Raw genomic sequence first — 22,816 nt, 5'->3', positions numbered from 1 at the left:
CTAGGCAAAGCTGGAAAAGCAGTGTGTGTGTGTGTGTGTGTGTTGGGAGGGGAGGGGAGGGGAGGGGAGGGGAGGACTGGCTTTAGCTAAACAGTGATAATGAGGTGGTGACAACAGGTTGATCTCCAGGGGAAGGGAGGCACTGCAGGTTTCCTCCAGACAGATGATCGACTGCTGTGTGAACAGAATGCTGGATGGGGCCCTGGCCTGATCCAGCAGGGCTCTTTTTATTTTCTCGGAAGCAGGTGAATAAGGGAGTCCTCACCTCTCTAAGGGACACAAGTCCAGAACACACGTATAGTAACTCCATTCACAGAAACACTTTATTTGAATAATTAAAAAGATTACAAAATGAAGCAGTAAATGAATGGGGGGGGGAATACAATATAATAAACTCTCCACCCCTAAAAGTTCAATGTAACTTTTCACCTTGCAACTTTTAAACCACAGCACAACTCTTACAGCCTGGTCTACCCATCCCCCAACAACCCCACCAGGGCCTGCCCCGGCAAAAGGACGACTCCCCTTGGGGTGCTGATCCACCCTGCCTCTTCATCCATACCACTCTTCCCAACACACCCTTCTCCTCTTAGCCTGGGGTGTTCTTCCAGCTGTTTTGGCATAGCACTCACTAACCATCTTAGGATATGCCACTTGAGCCCTGCCCCTGCTCCATCGTTTAACTGTTCCCAGGAGAGAGGTGGATAAGGAAGCAATTCTCAGCTGCCCGGACACTATGAAGTGAAGCCCTTTTTCTAAGCTCTTTGAGTCAGATGGAGCTGCCTGGGAGTGCCATTCTACCCCTGAAGCCCCTTTCGCCACTTTTGAAATCCACACAACTGGGGTAGGGAAGACCTACAAAGGCAGAGTGCCAACCCCTGGTCACTGTGCAGGCAGGGCTATTGCTTGCCATTGCCAGCAGCAGCCTTGTGCCTTGCTTAGCAAGACAACTCGGGCACGCACCTCTCTTCACAACGCCTCCCGAGCCCCATGCTTACATCCTCTTTTGCAGCACAGCTGCCGCCTTTGTGTGGAACTGCCCAGGATCCAAACGACACAGGAAAATGAGGGTGCATAAAGCAGCTTCTGCGTGCTTAAAATGGTGGCTCAGAACAGACCCATTCCACATCAGGTCCACTGATGGAAGGTGGGCAGTTTTGCTGGCACAGCTGAGGACAGCCATGCCCCAAAGGGGGTGCTGCTGACCTGTCTCTTGCACATGTGTGTGGTTTTAAGTCCATACAGAGCAAGCGAGGGAAGTAGGAGATTTGGCCCTAGCATCATGATCTGAGTCCTTGCCGAGGTTAGAGGAGGAGGAAGCATGGGCTGCCATCCCTGCTTCCCTCACCCCACCCCTATTGTCTAGAGGAAAAGGCCATGCGTCTCATCCTCTCAAGCACTTTGCCTGCTACTGCATGTAGAGTCTTATCAAGCAAACCAAACAATGCCATCCTATATATAGATATATATAATATGTGTGTGCGCACACGAGTATATAGAAATCAGTGATATCCCCCATTTTAGAGAAAAGCTGGACTCACAACAGAAAACATTTTGTAGTACAATCCTTCTGGAGTTGAACTTCTCAGAGGCAAGGGGGAACCCACCTGCACAAAACATACTTTTGTCTCAATGCTGAAAACATTCTTGACTAAATGGTGTGGGGAGAAATGAAGGGGGCACACATTCTCCCCTCCCTCTGCACATTCAGCACAAATTTCCTTCTGCTAAGTATGAAGCTATTAAGATATTGAGGAAGAATGACTCAGTGAAATATTCAGGGATTTGGGGGCAGACAACGGGAATGGAAAGAAAAGGGCATGCTGTATAATATGACACTGGAAATGCAGACAGACATCAACATTTGCCCTGTCCCTCTAAGAAAAAGAAATGGCACTCGTACATCTTCTGCACCGGGGAAGCACAGACCTCCCTACTGCTGTATAATTTGGTTGTGGCCCATTGTGGAATGCACTAAAAGAACATTGTAAAAGCAATGAGGCTGCTGGTGTTTGAGTCATGGCTGCTGGTGGTATTGCATTGATGATCGCAGACTATTTTTGGCACATCAAGAGCCCTTTTAAGCATCAGGTTCAGTTCCACTGAGGTCAAGTGATGGTCAATTGTGCTGCATTCGGTAAATGCATCTCCCTCTTAAAGGAGCCACATTAGGCAGGGATCATCATGTCCACCCCAAACTTCAACTTGTGAGCGTGGCTCTTGGCATCAAAGAGAGTCTGAAGGTAAACAAAGAGAAGGGAGAAAAAAAACATGGACCACACCGAAGTCACACTCTTAAGCCGAGCATATTGCAACTCCCTCCCTCTGGGCCTTCTCATCTTGTGGGACTTGGGGTTGCCACACCAGTAGCAAATGGACATTAAGAGGTGGAGTTGTTCATTGGCTAGAAGGTTGGACTAAGACCACAGAGGCCTTTTCTCTGTATCTCACTTTCGAGAACAAGATCTTTAAAAGCATTTAAAAGAATTCCAAACCTGCGTGGGGGTGCTCCAATGAAGGATGAAATGAAACACTACTGTCCTCCACACTGCTTTCTCAAACTGTCCATTTTGTCCCCCTTTCCCATGCAGGGAAAGAAAGCATTCATGAAGAGGCTCTCCGAAGGAGCAAGGCATTTTGTTGTGTGGTATTTTGCCCTCCTTGCCTCCTATGTAATGGTTGATCTTGCCGGAAGAAGAAACTAACTTTGCCATTTGCCAGTAAAAATCCATTCCAGGCAGCAGTTTACTGAGCCCTTCTATCTGCAAGGAAAGAATTTGTCCACAACTGGCAGCATGGAAGGGAACAGACCCTGCTGGGGGAGAAATCCCTCTAGATCCTATGTTATGAGATTCTGCTGCATGACAGAATGATCTCTTGTCAATATTGATGGAACAATCCACCCTTATTCCCACACTAATCTAAAAGAAAAGGAAACAGAGGAAAGAGCAGGGAGAGGAAAGAAGAATGATTATTGAAAGACACACAGTCCTTATTTCCTGTTCCTGCTTAAAAGCTACCTTGTGTGGGTGACAGGCACATGATGCAAATTGGGGATGCAAGGAACAAGTGAGATAAATAGATTTGTCTAGCAGTGGTTCTTACCCAAGTGGTGAAGTTCCATGACATACCAGAGGCATTGAGCCAAGCAGATTCAAACAGAACTCCACCCCCACCAAAAAACCCCCTCTAATCCTTGAAGCACAGGCTCTCCCCACCCCCAGGCCTCAAATCATGATTTGCAGCACCAACCTTTGATCTTCCAAGCAATGCAGGTTGGATGCCTTCCTACTAGGGGCACTGCCTGGTTGATATGAAGATCAGGGAGAGGGTCTGAATTTCCCTTTTCTGGTGACTCCACAGGAGAGTACAACTCATCGTGTTAGTTCAAACATTTCCAAGCTGAAGGGCAAACCCCAGGAAGGGAGTGGTGGAGAAAGGACATCAAAGCATTGCACAACTCACCGGGTGGTGGATGTAGGCTTGGCATTCATAGCACCAGGCAGAGAGGTCTGCAAAGCTGAGCACCAACGGATGCCCAGTTTCAGAATTGTGTGCTACCATGTGCTGATTAATGTAGCGGCCACAGCAAACCTGAATGGGATGGGAGAAGACTGGCTTAGAGGATGCTGACAGGAACACTAGCCTGGGGAACAGACCGAACGGTCATCTGGGAATGTAGCAGAAGCACTCTTAGATGCTGGACTAAATGCTCTAACATGGGGCTCATTTGATAACCATGCACACTGCTTCAGTTGTGAAATGTGTTGTTGTTGTTAGTCGCGAAGTCGTGTCCGACCCATCGCAACCCCATGGCCAACATTCTTCCAGGCCCTCCTGTCCTCCACCATCTCCCGGAGTCCAACCAAGCTCACACCAACTGCTTCAGGGACTCCATCTAGCCACCTCATCCTCTGCCGTCCCCTTCTATTTTAGCCTTAAATTGCTCCCAGCATTAGACTCTTCTCCAGGGAATCCTTCCTTCTCATTAGGTGGCCAAAGTATTTGAGTTTCATCTTCAGTATCTGGCCTTCTAAAGAGCAGTCAGGGTTGATCTCCTCTAGGACTGACCGGTTTGATCGCCTTGCGGTCCAAGGAACTCACAGGTGAAATACACAACTTAAATAGGCAGGTTGCATATGTGTAACTGTCGTTCATCGAGCGGTCATCTGTGCATTCACACATATGGGTGCTGCACCCATGCAGTGCCTCATTCAGATATATTTCTCTAGCTTAGCCTAGAATTTTTGGTGGGAGCCCCACCTTCTTCCCCCATTGTATATACAGGCAGGCTCCCACCATTTTGTCAGTCCTACTGGAGACTGACATTTGCCCTATAAGTATGTCCCTAAGCACTCTATCACAATACAAATTGGAAGCAACAGGAGTAGGAAAGAATATGTATGACTATACCTATCCACCAACATGGATGCGGGGCCAGCAGGTGGGTTGTGTGAATGTACAGATGACCACTCAAAGAACAAGAGTTAGAGGTAAGCAACCTGCCTTTCTTCATCATGGTCTCTGTGCATCACATATATGGGTGACTAGCAAGCATACATGGAAGGAGGTGGGAGGTGTCGTTACTTAAGAATGAAGGACAACACAACCTTGTCAAAACAGCAGTCGTGTCTGACCTTCATGTCAAGTCAATAGTGTTGAACGAAAATGGAGTGTTGACCACATCACTGCTCTACAAAGGGCATCCAGAGGTAGTCCTGCATGGAGCCCTGTCAATGTTGTGACCGCCCTGGTGGAGTGAGTCTTCAGTCAATCTGGTAAATCCAAGGGTGATAACTGGTATGCTAGTTTAATGGTCTCGATGATCCAGTGTGCCAGGCACTGAGTTCTGACCAGTTCTCCCTTGGAATGGTCTGCATATTTAATGAAGAGTCAGTTTGTCTTAAGAATGGACTCAGTCTATCAGTCCATTGATAGGACTGATAGAATGCCAATGCATGCCGGATGTCAAGGGGATGGAAGACTCTTTCAATGTCCACAGAAGGTAATGGGTAGAAAGCCAGGAGAACAGTATCTTGATTGATGTGAAAGGAAGACAAGACTTTAGGCAGGAACAAAGGGTCGGTATGGAGGACAACTTTTTCCTTACGACAAATTAAATATGGAGGGTCTACCCACAATGCAGAAAGCTCACTTGCCCTATGAGCTAAGATGATGGCCACCAGGAAGGAGACCTTCCCAGACACAAGTAAATCAGTAGTTGCAAGTGGCTCCAAGGGTGGTTTTGTTAGTGCATGGAGCACAATGGATAGGCTCCAGGTAGGGGCAATAGGTTGAGGGTGCAATTTTTTTTTAGTCTTTCATAAAGCGTGGCAAAAGAGGATGAGAGAATATAGAGTAACCTTCAATGGGACCATGGAAAGTGAACCCTGCAGATAAACAGGGACTAATAGAAGTTGATTTGAGTCCTGATTGATAAAGTGCAGGAACTCAAGAATCCTCTGGATGGTAGCAGAGGATAGATCAAATGAGTGGTCCCTTGCATATTTATTGAATTTTGCTCAATTGGTAGCGTAAGAATGCCAGATTGGGGGTCATAGAGCCCGTCAAAATGTCCTGGATCCAAGGATCCAAATCTGCTGCTCTGGTCATGAGGTAGTCATATGGATTCTCTATGAATGTAGAAGTGGAGGCATGGGCCTGAGGTAGAGATTCCGTCAGAAGTTTGGACGATTGGATTGGTAAGGTAGATGAGTCCGTTATGAAATCTGCCAGGCTGTCAGATGGAGTGTTTGAATATCTGAGTGTAGTATCTGAGCCTGGGAAAGCAAGTCGGGTATTGCTGGTAAATGTCTGAATGTCGTGTTGCAGAGCTTCAGTAGGGATGGGAACCAAGCCTGCCTTGGCCACCACAGCATTATTAAGATGGCCCATGTCTATTTGGTCTTCATCTTTGCTACAGTCCTGGTGATGAGAGGAAATGGTGGGAAGGGGTACAACAAGGCTCCCATCCAGGGCAGGAGAAAGGCATCCCTGTTCGAGTACTGTCCAATCCCAGCTCTCAAGCATTAAGTTTTGCAGGCAGCATTCATCTGTGTGGCAAACAAATCTACAGATGGGAGTGCCCCAAGCTGAAAAGATGTCTTTGTGAACCCGAGGGCTGAGTTTCCCCCTCATGCATCTGACACAGGGTCTGACTCAAGAATGTCTACACTCACATTGTCCGTTGCTGCCATGTGGGTGGCTACTAGGGTGATGCTGTGTAGGACGCACTATTCCCAAATGCAAAGGGTTAACCGTGCTACAAATGTTGATTTTGTCCATCCTGTTTGCTTTGTCCCAGTGGTGGTGTTGTACATGCCTGCCAACTAAGAGTTTTTGGGATCCCAGAAGACCCTTGTAGACCGCTAAAAGCTCCAGGTGATTGATGTGGCGCTTTCTCTTGGGACCACCCCAACCAGTAGTGGTTGGAGTGGGCACCCAAACTGGTGAGAGCTGCATCAGTTATCAACATGGCCATTGGTTCCAAAGGCCAGAACGAAAGTCCTTTGGAAAGGTTGGGCTCACGTGTCCACAAGGCAAGGCTCGCCCATACTTGGAGTAGTAGTGGCAGATTCCCAGGTGTACACAAGAAGCTGACCATTTTGGTGGGACTGATAGATCAGAGTCTGAGGATGATGGGGAACTGGTTGACTCAGACGGGGCTCAGAGTTCGAGCTCTGATAACAGAATTACTGTTGTAATGGACAGGCCTGCACCTGCAGCCCCAGTTTCTCAGTAGCAGGTCTGAGCCTACTCTGTAAGTAGTTCAAGGACAGCCATGGGGCCCAGTCCTCCTGCCTGTGGGAATGAAAGAGGAGGAGGACAAAAACACCCTGAGGGAGGAGATCTGGAAATGGGTAGTCTCTTGGATGGAAAATGCCAGCCTCCTGAAGAGGTGGACTCAAAGGCCCATCATCACAGCCGCAGGCTGGCCTAATTGGAACGCAGAGTGCAGAACGCAGGCGTGCCGGGTGCCATAGCACCCCTCCTTCCCAAGACAGAAGAGTTCATAAGCGGAGTTTGGGTAAAGCGGGGCAGAGTGGGTTCAACATCTCATTTTGCCTATGCTCAGAGACTCATGTATGCTTTGAGACTTCTATGTAGAATAAAAACACTTACAAGAAGTGCTGGAAAGTCTGCCTTGCTGGGAAGGGAATACCTTGGGAAGGGAACACCTAGTTCATGACAGGTAGAGTCAATGTCTTCCTCAGTGAATTGTACCCTGGCCGATATGCTTGTTGAACCATAGCTGAAGTGGATGCATTGGACCCTTGAGGCTGCTGACACCATGCATGAAGCCATCCCTTCCTACAGGCCTGCTTTGTAAAAGCCTGGCAGTGTGGGCATTTGTCTACCTGGTGCCCCTCACCTAAGCAGAACAGGCATAAGGAGTGGCCATCCATGGACAGCATCTTACTCCACAGTCGGCACACTTTCTAAAGGCCAGTTCGCTGACATTGGGAAGAAGAAAGAGATAAAGATCCAAGGAAATGGGAGAAAAGATAGGGATTTTTTATTATTTTTGTGAGGAGTTATAAGGAGGGAGGGGGAACTTCAAAATTTATAAAGGTCTAAAGTAAAGATCGAGAAACTGAAGCATAGATAATAGAAGTGAGTAAATAGGTTCATGTAGGAAACTAAGTGAAAAATCAAAAGTTGTGAGGGAAGCTAAGTCAGATACTAGATATCAATGGCAGTTGAAAGCAAACTGACAAAATGGAGGGAGCCCACCTATTTATACAATGGGGGAAGGGGGTGGGGCTCGTGCTGAAAATTCTAGGCTAAGCTACAGAAATCTACTTGAACGAGGCACTGCACAGGTGCAGTACCCCTATGTGTGATGCACAGAGACCAGAATAAGAACAGAGAAAGGATGCTATGGGTACAGCATCAGCCCTAAAAAGAGCTGGCATGCTTGTGTGGGCCAAGGTGCAGATGCTGGTCCTGTCTGTTGCAGACCTCCTCACCTGTAGTGGCTGGAGGGCCATTTGGGGGGACGGGCAGAGCTGCAGCACTGGCCCCTTGGTGGGACTGCCCACACATCAGCCCCCTATCAAAAGCAGGTGTGAAAGCAGTAGTGCTACAGGAGGAATCAAGTCAGCCAGCCAGCCGCAGAGAAAGATCAATGCAAGCCCCCTCACCCAAAGGCAATGGCCAATATGACAGGCAGGGTAATGAGCGTGTCCCATGGACTTCTGTAGGTCTATTCTTAACAAGGGCTTCCATGTGCCACTTCAAACGTCTTCCATTTATTGGGATTTAACTCAGTGGCCCTCAGGACAAGGGCTGAAAGCCACCAGCCTGCCCAAAGTAGAGCCCGGCCAAAGTACAGCCTGGCCTTGCTGTGCCCTGACCAACTGTCTCCACCACCTTACCTTATAGCAAACCAGGCAGACCCAATTCTCAGCCTTGCTGCCACATTCTGCACAGGGCTCCAGCACATTCAAGCCGGCAGGAGGCACGGGGAGCACCGCCTCGAGGTGGGGACACCACGGTAAGGGAGTCACAGCATAAAGCAGCCCCTAGAAAGAGGCAGCATCCTGCTGGCATCTGGCTCAACTCCGAGCTGCACCAAGCCGAGGAGATCCAGTTCCAGAAGTCCTGGCTCCAGGCCTTCCCTCCCACTGACTCCAGTACTCACGGCATCTGCAAGATCCACTCCAAGCAGCTCACAGAAAGAGGAACAGCCACCTGCGGCTTCATCAAGCAAGTGATCCTCAGCCAGCCCGGGAGGCAGATCAGGTGGGCTCACCTGATTGCAGGTAAGAGAGGAGGAGAGGAGTGGCTGAGAGTACCGTGTCCCAAAAAACAATCAGAGCAACTGGAAAGTGGCTGTCTGATGCCAGGCACTCCCTGACAAGCCAAGTTCTCAAAAACCACATGAGGACTCAGGTGGCAGCAGGATGGGTTTTGGGGGGTGAGGGAAGGTACACCTCTTCCTTCCCCCACCTCCTTCCTCCCCCACCTCCTTCTTTTTGGAACAGTCTTGATTAGGCAGAGGGGTAGAATGTACAGGGGCTTTTGGGACAAGTGGGTTGATCTGGACTGGGATTTCACAAGCTCTTTGGCTCAGTGGGCACATTCGGAATTATGAGAGGCCATCACTGGCATTCTTACAAAATGGCTGGCATGAGGTAGGGAAGTGTGCCCATTTACAAAATGGCTGCCACAGTGGACACAGCTGGTCATAAAATATGGATTTCCAGAAGGTAAATTGGTTAAACTAAAACACAAATAAATTACTAAAGAACTTAAGTACAAGGCAGAGGTTCGAGTTCTAGAACACAAAGTCACTCTTTTAAACCCTAATAAAGATGGCACTGGAGGGCAGCAGCCCTTTGCTTTGCAGCATGCCAGCTTCTGTTTTAAAAACCTCTCAAGAAATAACAGGTGAGGTCAGGGATACTGGCAGGTGCCAAGGAGTGTATCTGTGGGCACCATATTGGACACCACCGACATGGAAAGCAGAAAGCCTGAAAAGCCACTAATGTAGAGAAGAACATCTGGGACCTACTTTTGCCTCATTGTCAGGAAACTCCGCTTCTGCAGAAGAGCTCCCCACAGACATTCCCTCTTTCTGGGGCTCCGCTGCTGGCTTCATTTCTTCAGGGGAGCTCCCAGTCTTTGGCCGGGTCTCCTCTCCTACCGGACTGGAGTCAGGAGAGAGAGAGCTTGAGGCTGTCTCTCCTTCTTCCATGAAATTGTCTTCTAGCTGGAGGGAGCCCAACACCGTCATGGCATCATCAACAGTCTCTGCCACAGGTTGCGCCGTGGGGCTGTCAAGCGGCTCCTGGGAGGGCTCTATGGGGATCTTGTCTGGAACGGGAGTTCTCTTCGCAGCTCGGGTCCTGGGCTTCTCCCATAGAGGAGCAGGCACTGGGCAGGTGGGGAGGAAAGATGGTGTTATTACTCCTCCTCTTCCCAACTAAGAAGCCCACCAAATGGTGAAATGTGTGTGGGGAAGTAGGCCCTAAGGCCAGGCCTGGCTGAAAGCAATCTGAGGGCCAGTTCCCACTGCCTTCCTTTCCCCTGGTGCTGGTCCCTTCCTCTCCCCGGCTTGGCTCTGCCCTGCCTCCCTTCCCCATCACTCTTCATCCCTGCTGTGTTGCAGTCCCTCTCTGTGACTGCATTATGTAAGGTAGGGGCTTTGTGACATCAGCTGTTAGCCCACCAATCGTCTTGCTGCCCTTTTCTGAGGCATGGTGGTTGCCAAGCACACAAAACTCTTCCAGATGAAGGGCTGGCTGTTGACATCACAAAAAACCTGCCATATCCCCTCAAGAGGCATAGAAACAAGCTGACCTCACCACTTACCCCAATGTAGGTTTTGGAGGAGGGAGATATTGCTGGAGCTTACCCCCAGATGAGAAATGCTTGCTTGCCTAAACTTTGCCTTCTATTACCTTCCCTGTGCACTGGGAAATAGTGCCTTCTAAGTCTTCATTTGAAGCTTGTTAGCAGCTGGAAGAGCAGGTTGTTCTCCACTCCCACCTCCCCAAAACTGGGCTTCTCCTTGGTCTGATCTCTCATGCTGCAGATTCCAGATAAGATCCTGCTTTTGGACTGCATTTCTCCCACTAATTCAGTAATACTTTTGCTTGCCCAGCAATTTTGCCAAGTAGATTTGCCCCTAGTTTGCCCTGAGGCTAAGCCCAACCCAGTCACAGTTGGAGACTGGGGATTAAGGGGAACAGGTGTGTTGTGGACCTCTTCAGCACTGTTCCCATAACCTTGGGATCACCTTTGGTGATGAAAGAGCAGTACAGAGAATGTAAATGAAAAATAAACCCAAATAGGGACAGATCATTCTCTATGTGGTGTTTTCCCTGCTACTGCCAGGGACCCAAAATGTTTCCTGCACATACATCCCACTAACCACTATATGGTGAAGTTTATGGCCACCCAGGAGCATTTGCCCCCATGTGAGAAGAGCAAAGGCTGAAAAACTGGGTTATCTAATGCCAACCAGTATATTCACAACAGAGGAGGGAGGGGAACTGGCCCATAGCAGATACCCTTGATCAGTACATGCCCACAGCTAAGACATCATAGGGCAGGGATATGGTTGGACACAAGAGAGGGTTCACCTTTCAGTCGGAGGCTTTTCCAGTACTTGCGGTGCACAGCGGCAACACAGGCCAGAGACTGCAGGGCACTGGGGTGGGGGGCCTTGAGGCGTCCCAGACTGGGGGGAGGATCCCCCAGGAGGCTGCGTGTGCACATGGTCATGGACTCAGCAATAGACTCCAGGTTGTAGCCACCCTAAAAAAAATGAGGGGAGACTTGACAAAGGGCACCCTAATTGCAACAAGTAGTTTTTAGTCTTCTTTTGGCTCTGCTGAGCAAGTTGCACAGGTTCACTCTGCACATGTGGAACCTGCTAGCATGAAGGAACCCTGATGTTCTTCAAAATACAAAAAGCCAGTTTCCAGCCCTCATGGTCTGTGCTTCTAGGTAGCAAATCAAAACCAGCTGCTCCAGAAAATGCAGGGCACCGTCTTCTGGCGCTAGAAATTTAGAGCAAAACCAGCTTCCCTGTAGTGCTATGAAGAGGCTGGGTACAATGTGCTCAAGAGGGATGGAAAGGGGGGGGCACCCCTGAATGCCCCAAAAAAAGAAAAAGGTAGTTTTGGGTGGGAGATGAAATAGGAATTCTCGACACAGTTCTTTAGTAGTCAAAACACCACAGACATTGCCTTGCTTTCATAGCAATCTTATAAGGTGGGTCAGTATTATTATAGCCATGCTGAAACTATTTTATGTGGTGCTGATCTTTTAGTGGATTGCTGTTTTATCTCATTTTAGCTTTGGAGTCTATGTTTTATTTTTGTTTTAGGTCTCCTCAAGTCTTTCTGAAGAAAGGTGTCTAAGAAATCTTAAGATGGTGGTGGTGGTAGAGGTATACAGGGATCAATAACTGGAGGACACTATGATGAGAAGAGGGCAGCATGGGCTTTTAGGGCTGCCATACAAGCTGTGGAATAGCCCTTGCTGGAAAAAGCCACCCGGCAGCCAGAGCCTCAGCTGCCAGCTGCTCCAAATACCTTTCTGCATCCTTGAGACACCAACATTTCCACGCCGTCCTGCAGAAGTTAACTGGGTAACTGCACCTCTTCTTTCCCTCCCTCCTTTTCCCCACTGGATGCATCTAGCATTTAGGGAGATATTGATAAAAACCTCCATTGGCTAATTTGCTCTTTGGCTTTCTTGCTTCAAAGAGCATGCAAATGTTTAGACAAATTACCTAGTGTCTCAGGAGTGACATTGATTGTACTCAGAAGCCCTGTGACTTGAGGGAAGTCTGGGAGCTTTTCTTTTGCTTGTTAATAATCTGCAAGCATATTTATTCGCTGTCTTTGATAAACATGGCTATCTTGCACACAAGTGCTTTTATTTCTTCCCTATTGTCCTAAAATCTAAATGTGGTGCTGTGGCTGGACCAGGCTCCGAAGGTAATACAGAGAAATCAAGCTCGCCTAAAGGCTCATGACAGAAGCAAAATTCAGACCAGAGATTTCCTGATCTGTAGCCTGTTCTCAGTGCACATTGGCTACATATACCAGCTCTCTTCAGCAGAGGAGGCAGGGCTGGGCACGTGCAGAAACAGCAGAAATTTGTCTACTCACTCATGAAAAATGGCTTGAGGGCAAATGAGGATTATTCTGCTACAAGCAAAGTGAGCAGGCACTGCCATGGCAAAGTGGGGGTGGGGGGATGCCATGACTCCTGCATCTGCCATCACTCTCAGCCCCATGGTCTAAGGGATCTCCACCAGTGTGGGCTGGGTGATGGAGTCTGAAGTCCGGCCCCTGCAGCAACAAGATCTCCAAGGACAGCATTTTACTTTTCCTCCTAGGAATGAGGAACAGCCAAGGGCAGAGACCTGGCAGCTGCACTGCAGCTCCCTTCCCATCAGCCCCCTCTCTCTGGAAAGTGGAAGTGCCTTAAATGGAGAAAAAGAGCAGTCTGGGTGTGGAGCACCTAACCCTCTTCTTACCATCTTGTTTCTCCTTGAACATCCCTGGAGTCCCAGAAGCACCTCTGCAAGGGACAGGTGCAGCAATCACATCTGTCTGTTGTTCATACCATGTTTGCCACTGGGGGCAGCCCCTGCCCTGTTTCCTGGTCCTCCCACCCCTTCAGAAGCACCAGGGATCTCTCTGCCCCAGGGCTGGCTCACAAGCCGCATTTCGACGTACCTCCAACACCAGCACCACCTTGCCGCCTGCCAGGCTCAAGAGCAGGTGGGTCATGTGAGCGTAGCATTCCGGAGAAACGAGGCACCCACCCAGTGGGTCCCCCCGAGCAGCATCAAATCCGGCAGAAACCAGAACCAGCTCTGGATTGAACTGCAACACAAAAGCAGTCACTGTGAATACTCAGGACTGGAGGAGCAAGATGGGAAGCCGTGGCTTGTTGCGGCCTTCGCTTTTCTAGCTCCTTAGGGCTTACGGCCACCTCCACGTGCCCCTCTAGATCAGAGGCCAGGAGACCTGTCTCTGTTGAGGGTCGCATGCTGGCAATGGGTTGGGCCACAGCCTAGGTGGACAGCTTTGAACTCCTTCCCTCCTGCTTTCCTTCTCCCCTCTTTCTTTTCCTCTGCCACTCCCTTTTTTCCTGGGCCAGAGGCCAGAACAGATCACAGGTGGAGGGTTCTTGACATGAGGCCTGCCCTGACCAAAACAATGGCAGATGCATGACTGGCTGCGGAGCGTGGGAGACCACTTCTGGCACAGGATCAAAGGGCTGCCACAGGAGCCTGAGCTTCTCAGACAATGACACGAGAGATGCACGGCTGCCAAAGCCAGCAGCCCCAGCTTGCCTGCTGCTTTCCTCCTTTCTTTCCTTCCCCTTGGATGTGTCAAGATTCATACCCCATGCCTCTTCCAATAGCTTTCCCTTCCCTTGCATTTTCTCTTTAATGCCCCCCACCTCAATTTTGGAGAAACTCTCAAGGGGGTCCAATCCAGTGGAGAGCTGGGCAAAAGTGTCAGACCACACACTGAACACACCAGCATATTGTAGCTTAAAGCTCTTTCAGAGACATATCAGCCTTTTAGAATGGGTGTAAACAATGCACAAAGGTTGGGAAACCCACAAACTGTATATGGACAATAGGTAAGGGAAGCAGGGCCAGGGGAACGAGTGTGGCCATCTAGGGAACTCTGAACAACCAGACTAGCAAATGAGAATGGCTGGATGTGGCCCCCAGGCCTGAGTGCTGCATCCCTAAATCAAACAACAGGTGGTTCCAGGAAAGGAGAGGCATCAGAAGGATTTGGGCCACGGGCTGCAGGTTTACCACTTGCCTCCTATTTGCACCTCCAATTACCATCAGAGTCACTTCCATTTGAGACTGGTGTAAGTGCATCTGCACAAGCTCTTCTTTTATCTTGCTAATATAATCTGAGGCACCCGACAGTATCATGTCTGGCCCCTGCTTGCTGGTTTTCCAGAAATGCTAAGCAACAGTCCTGAAAAACAGGCAGGGTCTTTTGGTTGGCTGCTCACAAGCTTCAGGGCACACTTGCACCATGAATCTTCAAGTGGCTTACCAAACTTTTTGTAGCTGATGGGGTGAGTACAGCAGTGGTGTTGGCCAGGGGCCTCTAACAGAATGATTGCCCCCTCCCTGAATGGCAGCTCCCAGGCTTCTTCAGGAGAAGCCCAGTGGTTAAATTGGGATGAAGCTGATCCAGTTTGTAGCTGGGGATCCCTAAGATTTTCTGGTTCACAAATCATTCAAACACTTCCCAGCCTCAAATGTAAACAACGTCTTGAGCTTGCATTCCCATTTGAAGATGCACATGTGTAAAATTAAGATGTGAATACCCCTAGAACACATTTTCTGGCAGTTTAGCCTAAGGAAAGGAGCCCACATTTGGGGAACATGTTCAGAATAGTGTGTGGTTTTTTCTGCTAAATCTGCATATTTTTCCCATTGAGAGAAAAATGTGTTTGCATTTAGGAGTGAGAATAAGTCAATAGTGGAATCAAGGTGGAAAATGGAGAACCTCAGGGAACTCAAACATTGCTCATTCTCCCTTCCCTATTTTTAGTGTGGACAGAGATGTGAAGACTAGGAAACAAAACCAAAAAAATCTCCAGGAATAAAAATTTCCTCCAAAACTTCCCAAAAAACCTTTGGGAAAAAATCGGGGAAAAGTTGCTTTTCATTTCCTTTCATCTTTTTGATTTCTCCCCCAGGCTTCCGCTTTTCTAAGCACAGACAGTGCTGCAATGGTGCTGTCCCAACCATCCCTCCACAGACTTCACCAGCTGGGAGCCACTTCACTTACCTCATAGCCAACAGGCATGATCACCTGGTGGAAGGCCGCCAGGTACTCGGGGTCTCCCATGCGGGGGCAGTTCCAAGGCACGTTGAGGGTGAAGCCCTTGCCGGGCCCCACCCCCACTTGGTCATAGCCTGCATCCTCCGAGGTGGGAAAGAAAATCCCATTGTCATAGCGATGGAGGGAGACATACAGGATGCTACGTAGGAAATGGAAAGCCATCACAGAGAAGAAAAGGATGCATGCTTTGCCTGCCTTAAGCACCTCCCAACTGCCATACTAGGAGGCTTAGAAATTGCACTGTCACCCTTGTGCCATCATCAAGTTCAGGAAAAGGTTGCAAACTGCTCTTGCTTCAACCAGTGTGGTGCCAGAAGGAACGCTTTGCGTTCCTCGACCACGGCACCTGGTTTCTTGCCAATGGACTTCTGGCAAGGGACAGGTTGCACCTCACGAGCATGGGGAAAAGGTCCTTTGGAGATGCTCTAGCAAGCTTCGTCTGGAAGACTTTAAACTGAGCCGGGGGGGGGGGTTTCAGGCCCCCCAGAAACGTGACTGCACTGGACAAGTGTGGGGAGAGGATCAAAGCTCTGGGAGCAGGGTTTTAGAGGTACTGCAGGGACTGACAGGACTCCTACAGAGAGGGGCCAGGTATCAGGGTGGATGGGAGGAAGAAGGAGGCTGGGAACTCCAAGGAAAGGAAGCGGTGGGAAGGAGCTGAGGTGCATGTACACCAATGCTAGAAGCATGGGTAATAAGCAGGAAGAGCTTGAAGCTTTCCTGGGAATAGGAGGGTATGACCTGGTGGGAATCACAGAAACTTGGAGGGATGAAAGGCAAGACTGGAATGTGAACATAGAGGGGTATCACCTTTTTAGAAAGGACAGGAAGGGAAAGAGGGGTGGGGGCGTAGCTTTATATGTCAGGGAAGGGATAGAATGCAGTGAGATAGAATGCAGCACAGATGGGGATTTGGTAGAGGCAGTCTGGGTGAAAATTAGGGGTCTTGACAGGGAAAGAGACCTGACAGTGGGGGTATGTTATCGCCCTCCAGGTCAACTTGAGACCGTGGATGATGTCCTGACAGACTAGATTCTACGGATATCTCGGAAGAGAGACACAGTAATTATGGGAGATTTCAATCTCCCGGATATTAGTTGGGAAACTCACTCAGCGGTGATAGCCAGGTCATGTCACTTCCTAGAAGTTATAGAGGGAGGGTTTTTCTCACAGAAGGTCCGAGAGGTGACTGGGTGGGGAGGGGAACATCCTTGACTTGGTCTTGACCAATAGAGAGGAGCTGACAGATGAAGTACAGATTAGGGGAGCTCTGGATGCGAGTGATCACTCCATCCTTTGCTTTGAGATCAGGGGACTGGGGACGTGCAGCAGGTCGAGCACTAGAAGCTGGGACTTCAAGAGGGCCAACTTTGGCCAACTGAAGGCTAGACGGGGGGGGGGGAGCGGGGAGTCTCCTGGGATAGGTTACTGGAAGGTAAGCGATTTGAGGAGGGGTGGATGGCACTCAAAAGGGAGGTTTTGGAGGAGCGAGCCTTGACGATACCTCTAGTTAGTAAGGCGGGGAGGCAGAGGAGAGCGCCGCCATGGATGCGAAAGGAGGTGGTTAGAGGGATTAGATGAAAGAGGAACCTCTGTAGAAAATGGGTACTAGGGCAAATAGACAAAAGGATATACCGGGAGGAGGAGGCCTGTTGCAAAAGGATTCTTCGCAAGGCTAAAGCTGATTTCGAGCTGAGACTTGCCAAGAATATCAAGAGCAACAAAAAGGGTTTCTTTCAGCATGTAAATAGGAAGAGGAAGGGGAGACAAGTAGTGGGACCACTAAATAAGGAGGAAGGGGATCCAGTGACTGATATGAGGGAACAGGCACAGATGCTAGATGACTATTTTGCCTCTGTGTTCTCCCCAAAGCAGGATGGGGGAGATCTGCATAGGAGATTAGATGAGGCTGGGGACTTAGGGGCACAGATTAGAGTTACACCCCTAGAAGTCGAAGGGCTCCTCGGCATTGGACATTACAAAGGTGCCAGGCCCTGATGGGTTACACCCGAGAGTACTTAGAGAGTTGGCAGGGGTTCTCTCATGCCCACTGGCCTCCATTTTTGAGACCTCGTGGAGAACGGGTGAAGTTCCAGAGGACTGGAGGGTGGCATCAGTGGTCCCAATTTTCCAAAAGGGTAGTAGAAGGGACATGGGGAATTACAGACCAGTTAGCCTGACGTCCATTGTAGGAAAAACAATGGAAAGGCTCATAATAGAGAGAGATCTAGTGATGCTAGATAGGGAAGGGAAGCTGGCAGCCACACAACACAGCTTCTGCAAAAACAGGTCCTGCCAGACAAACCTTGTGGAATTCTATGACAAGGTTTCGAAATGGCTAGATGGAGGGGATGCAGTGGATGTGGTATACCTGGATTTCAGCAAGGCCTTTGACAAAGTGCCCCATGATGTCCTGGTGGAGAAACTGAGGAGTTTTGGGATACACCAAAGCACTGTCCGGTGGATTAGGGCATGGTTGACTGACCAAAAGCAGAGTGGGGAATCATCGGGATGGTGGCCAGTGACAAGCGGGGTCCCCCAGGGCTCTGTCCTGGGGCCAATCCTGTTTAATCTTTTCATAAATGACATGGAAGAAGGGGTGAACAGTCTGCTGATCAAATTCGCAGATGATACTAAAACTGGAGCAGTGGCCAGAACTGAGAAGCAAGTTCTCCAGATCCAAAAGGATCTGGACAGACCATGGAAGTGGGCAGGAGACAACAGGACAGCACTCAATGTGGATAAGTGCAAGGTCTTGCACTTGGGGCATAGGAATAGGTGTCATAAGTACAGGTTAGGGGACAAGTGGCTGGAGAGCAGCACTTGTGAAAGGGACCTCGGGGTGCTGGTTGACTGCAGGCTAAACATGAGTCAGCAGTGTGATGCGGTGTAAGAGGGCGAATGGCACCTTTGGTTGCATCGCCAGAAGTGTGGCTTCTAGATCGAGAGAGGTATTACTACTGCTCTATACGACTCTGGTGTGCCTGCAACTGGAGTATTGTGCTCAGTTTTGGGCCCCTCATTACAGGAAGGATATAGCCAGGTTAGAGTCAGTGCAGCGTAGGGCCACTAGGTTGGTGGCTGGTTTGCAGGGGATGCCGTATGAGGCGAGGCTGAGGGAACTGGGTCTTTTCAGCCTGGAGAAGAGGAGACTCAGAGGGGATATGTTGGCGACATACAGATATGTGTGGGGATGTCACATGGAGGTGGGTAGAGACCTGTTCTCCCCTGCAGAGGAAGGCAGGACACACTCCAATGGAGCAAAGCTCAGGGAGCCAAGGTTTCGTTTGGATGCCAGGAAGCACTTCCTGACAGTCAGGACCCCAAGGGTGTGGAATGGGCTTCCACAGGAGATGGTTGAGGCCCCATCAGTGAGGGTGTTCAAAGACAGGCTGGACATGCACATGGTGGGCATGTCATGAGCAGAGCCGTGGAGGCGGGGGTCAGACTAGATAGCCCAGAAGACCCCTTCTGACTTGCTCTGTTTCTGTGTTTCTAACCAGAGAGCTTCTTTTGAAAAGATTAGAGACCGCAGGGGACTACAGCCATCTAAAGCAATGGAAGAAGCGAGCAGATTTCTGGCTTGCAAGTTCTCAGAGCTCTTTCTTTACTAGGGCCCTGGGACTCAGGTGGTACAAAATAGCAGCTTCAGGGGAGGTGATCTGTGAAGGAAGCATCTTTGAATTAAGGAACAGGCTACCTGTAAGCAAATGCTCACCCCAAGAATTTCACTGAGCAGGAGAACTGAGTTTATGGTCCTTTCAACACATAACACCTTCTGGTTTTCCCCCATGCTTCCCTTAGAGAGGGTTTGCATGAAGGCACTTCCAAACAAACTTTTTCTATAGCTGTATTACCCTGAATTATGAAATTTTACAAGGATCCAGGTGACAATTTTTTCCATACATAAGCTTTCCTGTGTTTTCCCATGATTGCTCTCACCGCAGAAAAGCCATTCAGGAGAGAAAGGCAATTGATTTTTTGGTTTGTCTGTCTGGAAACACCTGATACCTCTTTCTTTGCTCTCTCACACTATCAGATCATTACCTATTATTTTCAATCCTGATATTCTGGCCCCTGAGTAAAATAGAACTATATACGTTTTAACTGTTTTTCTTTTCAAGAATGGGACTTTGCTGGGAGTTAAAAACTCTTTTCACCAAGAAAGATGCAAGCCAAAATTAATGCTTGCCTATCTAGCATGGATTATGTAAGCCTATGGTTCTACATTTTTAACTTATTGTATTTATGTATTTTTCCTGTATTTTATGAGCCACCTTGAAAATTGTTTTTTTAATGGAAAAATGGGATGAAAACATTTGAATAAAGAAATCGTTCCAGAATCTTCGGTTTATTTTAGTCTTCCTCAACTAGGTACCCTCCACATGCATTGGATTACAACACCTTTCATTGCTGGGAGTTGCATAATGGGAGATGGAATCCAACACATCTGGAAAGCAACAAAATGGAGGAGGAGGAGGAGGAGGAGGAGGAGGATTTATTTCAAGTGTGTAGAGTCAGGATTCATGAATTTTGAAGTCTTTCAACCCCGAGGGGAAGCCCTCTATGGAAAGTAATGAAAACCAAGCATCTCAAGACAGAAGCTGACCCCTAGGCTGGCAAGAAAGAAAAACCTGATCCCCGACTCCAGAAGGTATTAGAGTCAGAGTTTCTTTCAGGGAAAAGGGACTACAAATAGTACCTGGGATCATCTTCAAACATGTGTTGTGTCCCATTGCCATGGTGGACATCCCAGTCTAGTATCATCACCCTGAGGAATGAATTCAAAATGAGACTGGCAACTACTGCGAACTCAGATAAAGGAAGCTTAACTATTATTAACCTAAGATTTAAGGTGGAGGTCCTTCTCTGGAAGCCCTCCTCAAAGGAGATTAGGAGGGCAGTTACCTGGAGAAGGGGCTTCTCTGTGGTGCCACCCCAATTATAAAATATGCTCCCCAGAGAGGTTTGCCTGGCACTGACACTTTGTTCCTTTTGGCACCAGGCAAAACCCTTTTTATTTTTCCATTACTTTAACATTTAATAGGTTTTAATATGGGTTTTATTATACTGGAAGTATTGGATGCTGTGCTCCATTTCATTTTGTGTTTCTTTTATTGTAAAACTGTCCCAAGACGCTAGTAGTTGGATGGGATACAAACGCTTCAAACAAACAAACAAATAATAAAAACAGCCCAGAGTCCTGTGGCATCTAAAGGCCAGCAGATGTATGAGGGCACAAGTGCTCGTGGACACTGTCTGCTTCATCATATGAGCTGAGATGCCATTCCAGAAGTTGTGGTTCCCCCCACACTGGACAGCACCCTATCCTGCCATAGTACCTCCACTGGTTCTCTTGCACAAGTGGAACTGACCACTCACACAAGAGGAACTAGCAGTTCCAAAAACTACCCAGGGAAAAGAACACACACTTTGCTAGAATAACACGGCTCCTTCTGGGCACTTTGCTGATCCATCCCTTTCCTGAAGTAAGCACCAGTTTCTGAAAGCGGGTTTTCTTGTTGCACTAGTGCCAGGCAGTACAGGATACTGCCTATTCTTTTGCCAGGCCAGAGAGAATGCAATTTGCAGGATTTCTGTTGGGGAACGGGTAACAAACCAAAAGGTCGTGTGCTTACTGTGCTTCTGGATGCTCAGGCCACCTTACCTCATGGGTTGTCCAGCCAGGCGCTGCGCGTATCGTGCTGCCAGAGCCACTGAGTTGAAGAAGCAAAAGCCACAGGCAGTGTCTGATTCAGCATGGTGCCCAGGAGGTCGGACGATAGCCACAGCGTTTTGAACCTGCTGGACCAAAAGAAGGTGGTGGGAAGAGATAGGCTTGAATCAGTGCTGTATGGAACATCAGCACAGCCCTGAAATGCATGCTGGGAGCCCGCTTCTGGAACTGCAGAAAAGGCCAGCCAGCCATGCTAAGCCTGCTGAGAGTGACCAAAGGGCTTTAGGGACGAGGTTATTGCTATGGGGCAGAGAAAACAGGCTCCAAAGGTCAGTTCAGCTTTCAGGCTGCAAACTGATCCTTCCTCAAAATGATACAAATTCAGCCCACTGTAGCAGTCAAATAAGTAAATAGGTCTACTTAAGTGGTCCGAAAAGATTGGCCCAGCCCCATGTTGATATCCTCTAGAGGGGACAGTACTGAGGGGGGGTATGCACTGCCCCTCTCCAGCCCCGCAAAGCCGCAGGCGCTCACCTTGCCAGAGAGCACGGCCTCAACGGCACTGAAGGCAGAACCAGTGGCCAACCGGGCACACTCGTAGGAGTTGGCACAAATGTAGATGGAATTGTAGCGGTCGCCCTGGCGGTGCAGGTCACGGGGCTTCATGGCGGCAGTCGACTTCACCTCCTCCACATAGGCCAGGCTGGGGAGAAGAGGAGGAGGGCTGATATGGAGTCCAGGCCTTTTCCCACAGGATGAGCCGCAGAAGAGCAGAGGAAGCAGCTGCACCCTGAATTGGCCCGAATCCATCTGTCCCAGTGCTGCCAACACTGACTGGCAGTGATAGGCTCTCTGTGGACATAGGTGGGGGTTTTGTACTAAGCCCAGGGAGGTGACAGTCATGCACCCCCCGCCCCCACAAGCTCTGCCTTTCCTGGAACCCACAGATTCCACCCAGATGTTGCTAGGACCAGAAGCACAACCTGTGGCACATCCGAAGCTCCTCTTCAGAGGCCAGGCGGGCTGGGAGCCGACAGCAGCGCTCTGTCAGACGCAGCTCCCCGTGGCGCTGGAAGATCCGGGAGACTCTCTGAGGCAGCTCCGGATGCTGGCTGGGGGAGAGAGGGGATGCAAAGAGAGGCACCTGCGCTCAGAGACCTACCTGCCTTGTTCGCCAAGAGCTTTTCAGACTTGGGTCAAGGTGTGAAAGCTCTAATGGGCACAGGCCCTGGTTGTTTAAACAACTGCCTGCTTTGTAAAGACATGGCCAAGTATTAAAATCTGCAGGACAGGCCCTTTGGAGGACACTGTTACCTGCAGGGACCCATTTGTTGAGCAACCAGGATAGGGTTTTCTCCTGTGTTGCCCCCAAATGATGGGATGAGCCCTCTAAAGAATTAAGATTTGCCCCCGGCCTCCTGGCCTTCAGAAAGGGCATAAAGATGCCTCTTTTCAATTTAGCCTTTTAAAATGCTTGGGTGTTGTGTTTTAAACTGTTGTACACTGCCTTGATGGCATTTAGGAGACAACTTATTATTCATTTTAAGATACAGATGGATTATACTCCTGCAGAAAAGCAGGACTGGAAGATCTCACCACCACTTTCAGAGCCCTCCTTATCACACCTTGAATGGCCTTCTTGTTTACAGAAGCAGGAGGGTTACAGGGAAGTAAAGGAAAAGGGCTGGGAAGGGGAAGCATCAAAGCAGAGAAGGGAGGATATTAATGAGAGCATGAGAGATAGCAGACTCTTTATCATTTAGAAAGTTATTTTATGTATGAT

The 22,816-nt window shown here is 49.1% G+C and overlaps 1 protein-coding gene across 8 annotated transcripts in view; it reads right to left on the bottom strand.

Annotated features, from left to right (window-relative positions):
* Positions 1-305: 305 nt before the first annotated feature.
* HDAC6 (histone deacetylase 6) overlaps positions 306-22,816 on the bottom strand; it is a 52,656-nt gene continuing 30,145 nt past the window's right edge. For 6 of the 8 annotated variants that reach the window (XM_044443747.1, XM_044443739.1, XM_044443741.1 and 3 more), the window contains 12 exons: positions 22,017-22,145; positions 21,568-21,736; positions 21,025-21,161; positions 20,059-20,127; positions 15,303-15,495; positions 13,203-13,352; positions 11,091-11,265; positions 9,518-9,879; positions 8,645-8,755; positions 8,379-8,525; positions 3,466-3,594; positions 306-2,237 (listed from right to left, as the gene is read on the bottom strand). In XM_044443747.1, coding sequence (XP_044299682.1) covers positions 2,169-2,237; positions 3,466-3,594; positions 8,379-8,525; positions 8,645-8,755; positions 9,518-9,879; positions 11,091-11,265; positions 13,203-13,352; positions 15,303-15,495; positions 20,059-20,127; positions 21,025-21,161; positions 21,568-21,736; positions 22,017-22,145 — 1,840 coding nt within the window. In that variant the 3' untranslated portion in view covers positions 306-2,168. The remainder of the gene's footprint in view (positions 2,238-3,465; positions 3,595-8,378; positions 8,526-8,644; positions 8,756-9,517; positions 9,880-11,090; positions 11,266-13,202; positions 13,353-15,302; positions 15,496-20,058; positions 20,128-21,024; positions 21,162-21,567; positions 21,737-22,016; positions 22,146-22,816) is intronic. The other 2 variants (XM_044443740.1, XM_044443742.1) reach the window with 1 other exon arrangement.

This window comes from Varanus komodoensis, unplaced genomic scaffold (genome assembly GCF_004798865.1).
Source record: "Varanus komodoensis strain SLA01 unplaced genomic scaffold, ASM479886v1 scaffold42, whole genome shotgun sequence".
Classification (NCBI taxonomy): Eukaryota; Metazoa; Chordata; class Lepidosauria; order Squamata; family Varanidae; genus Varanus; species Varanus komodoensis.
Note: the sequence above shows the minus strand (reverse complement) of the source record. Positions and strands in the feature narration are given on the sequence as shown.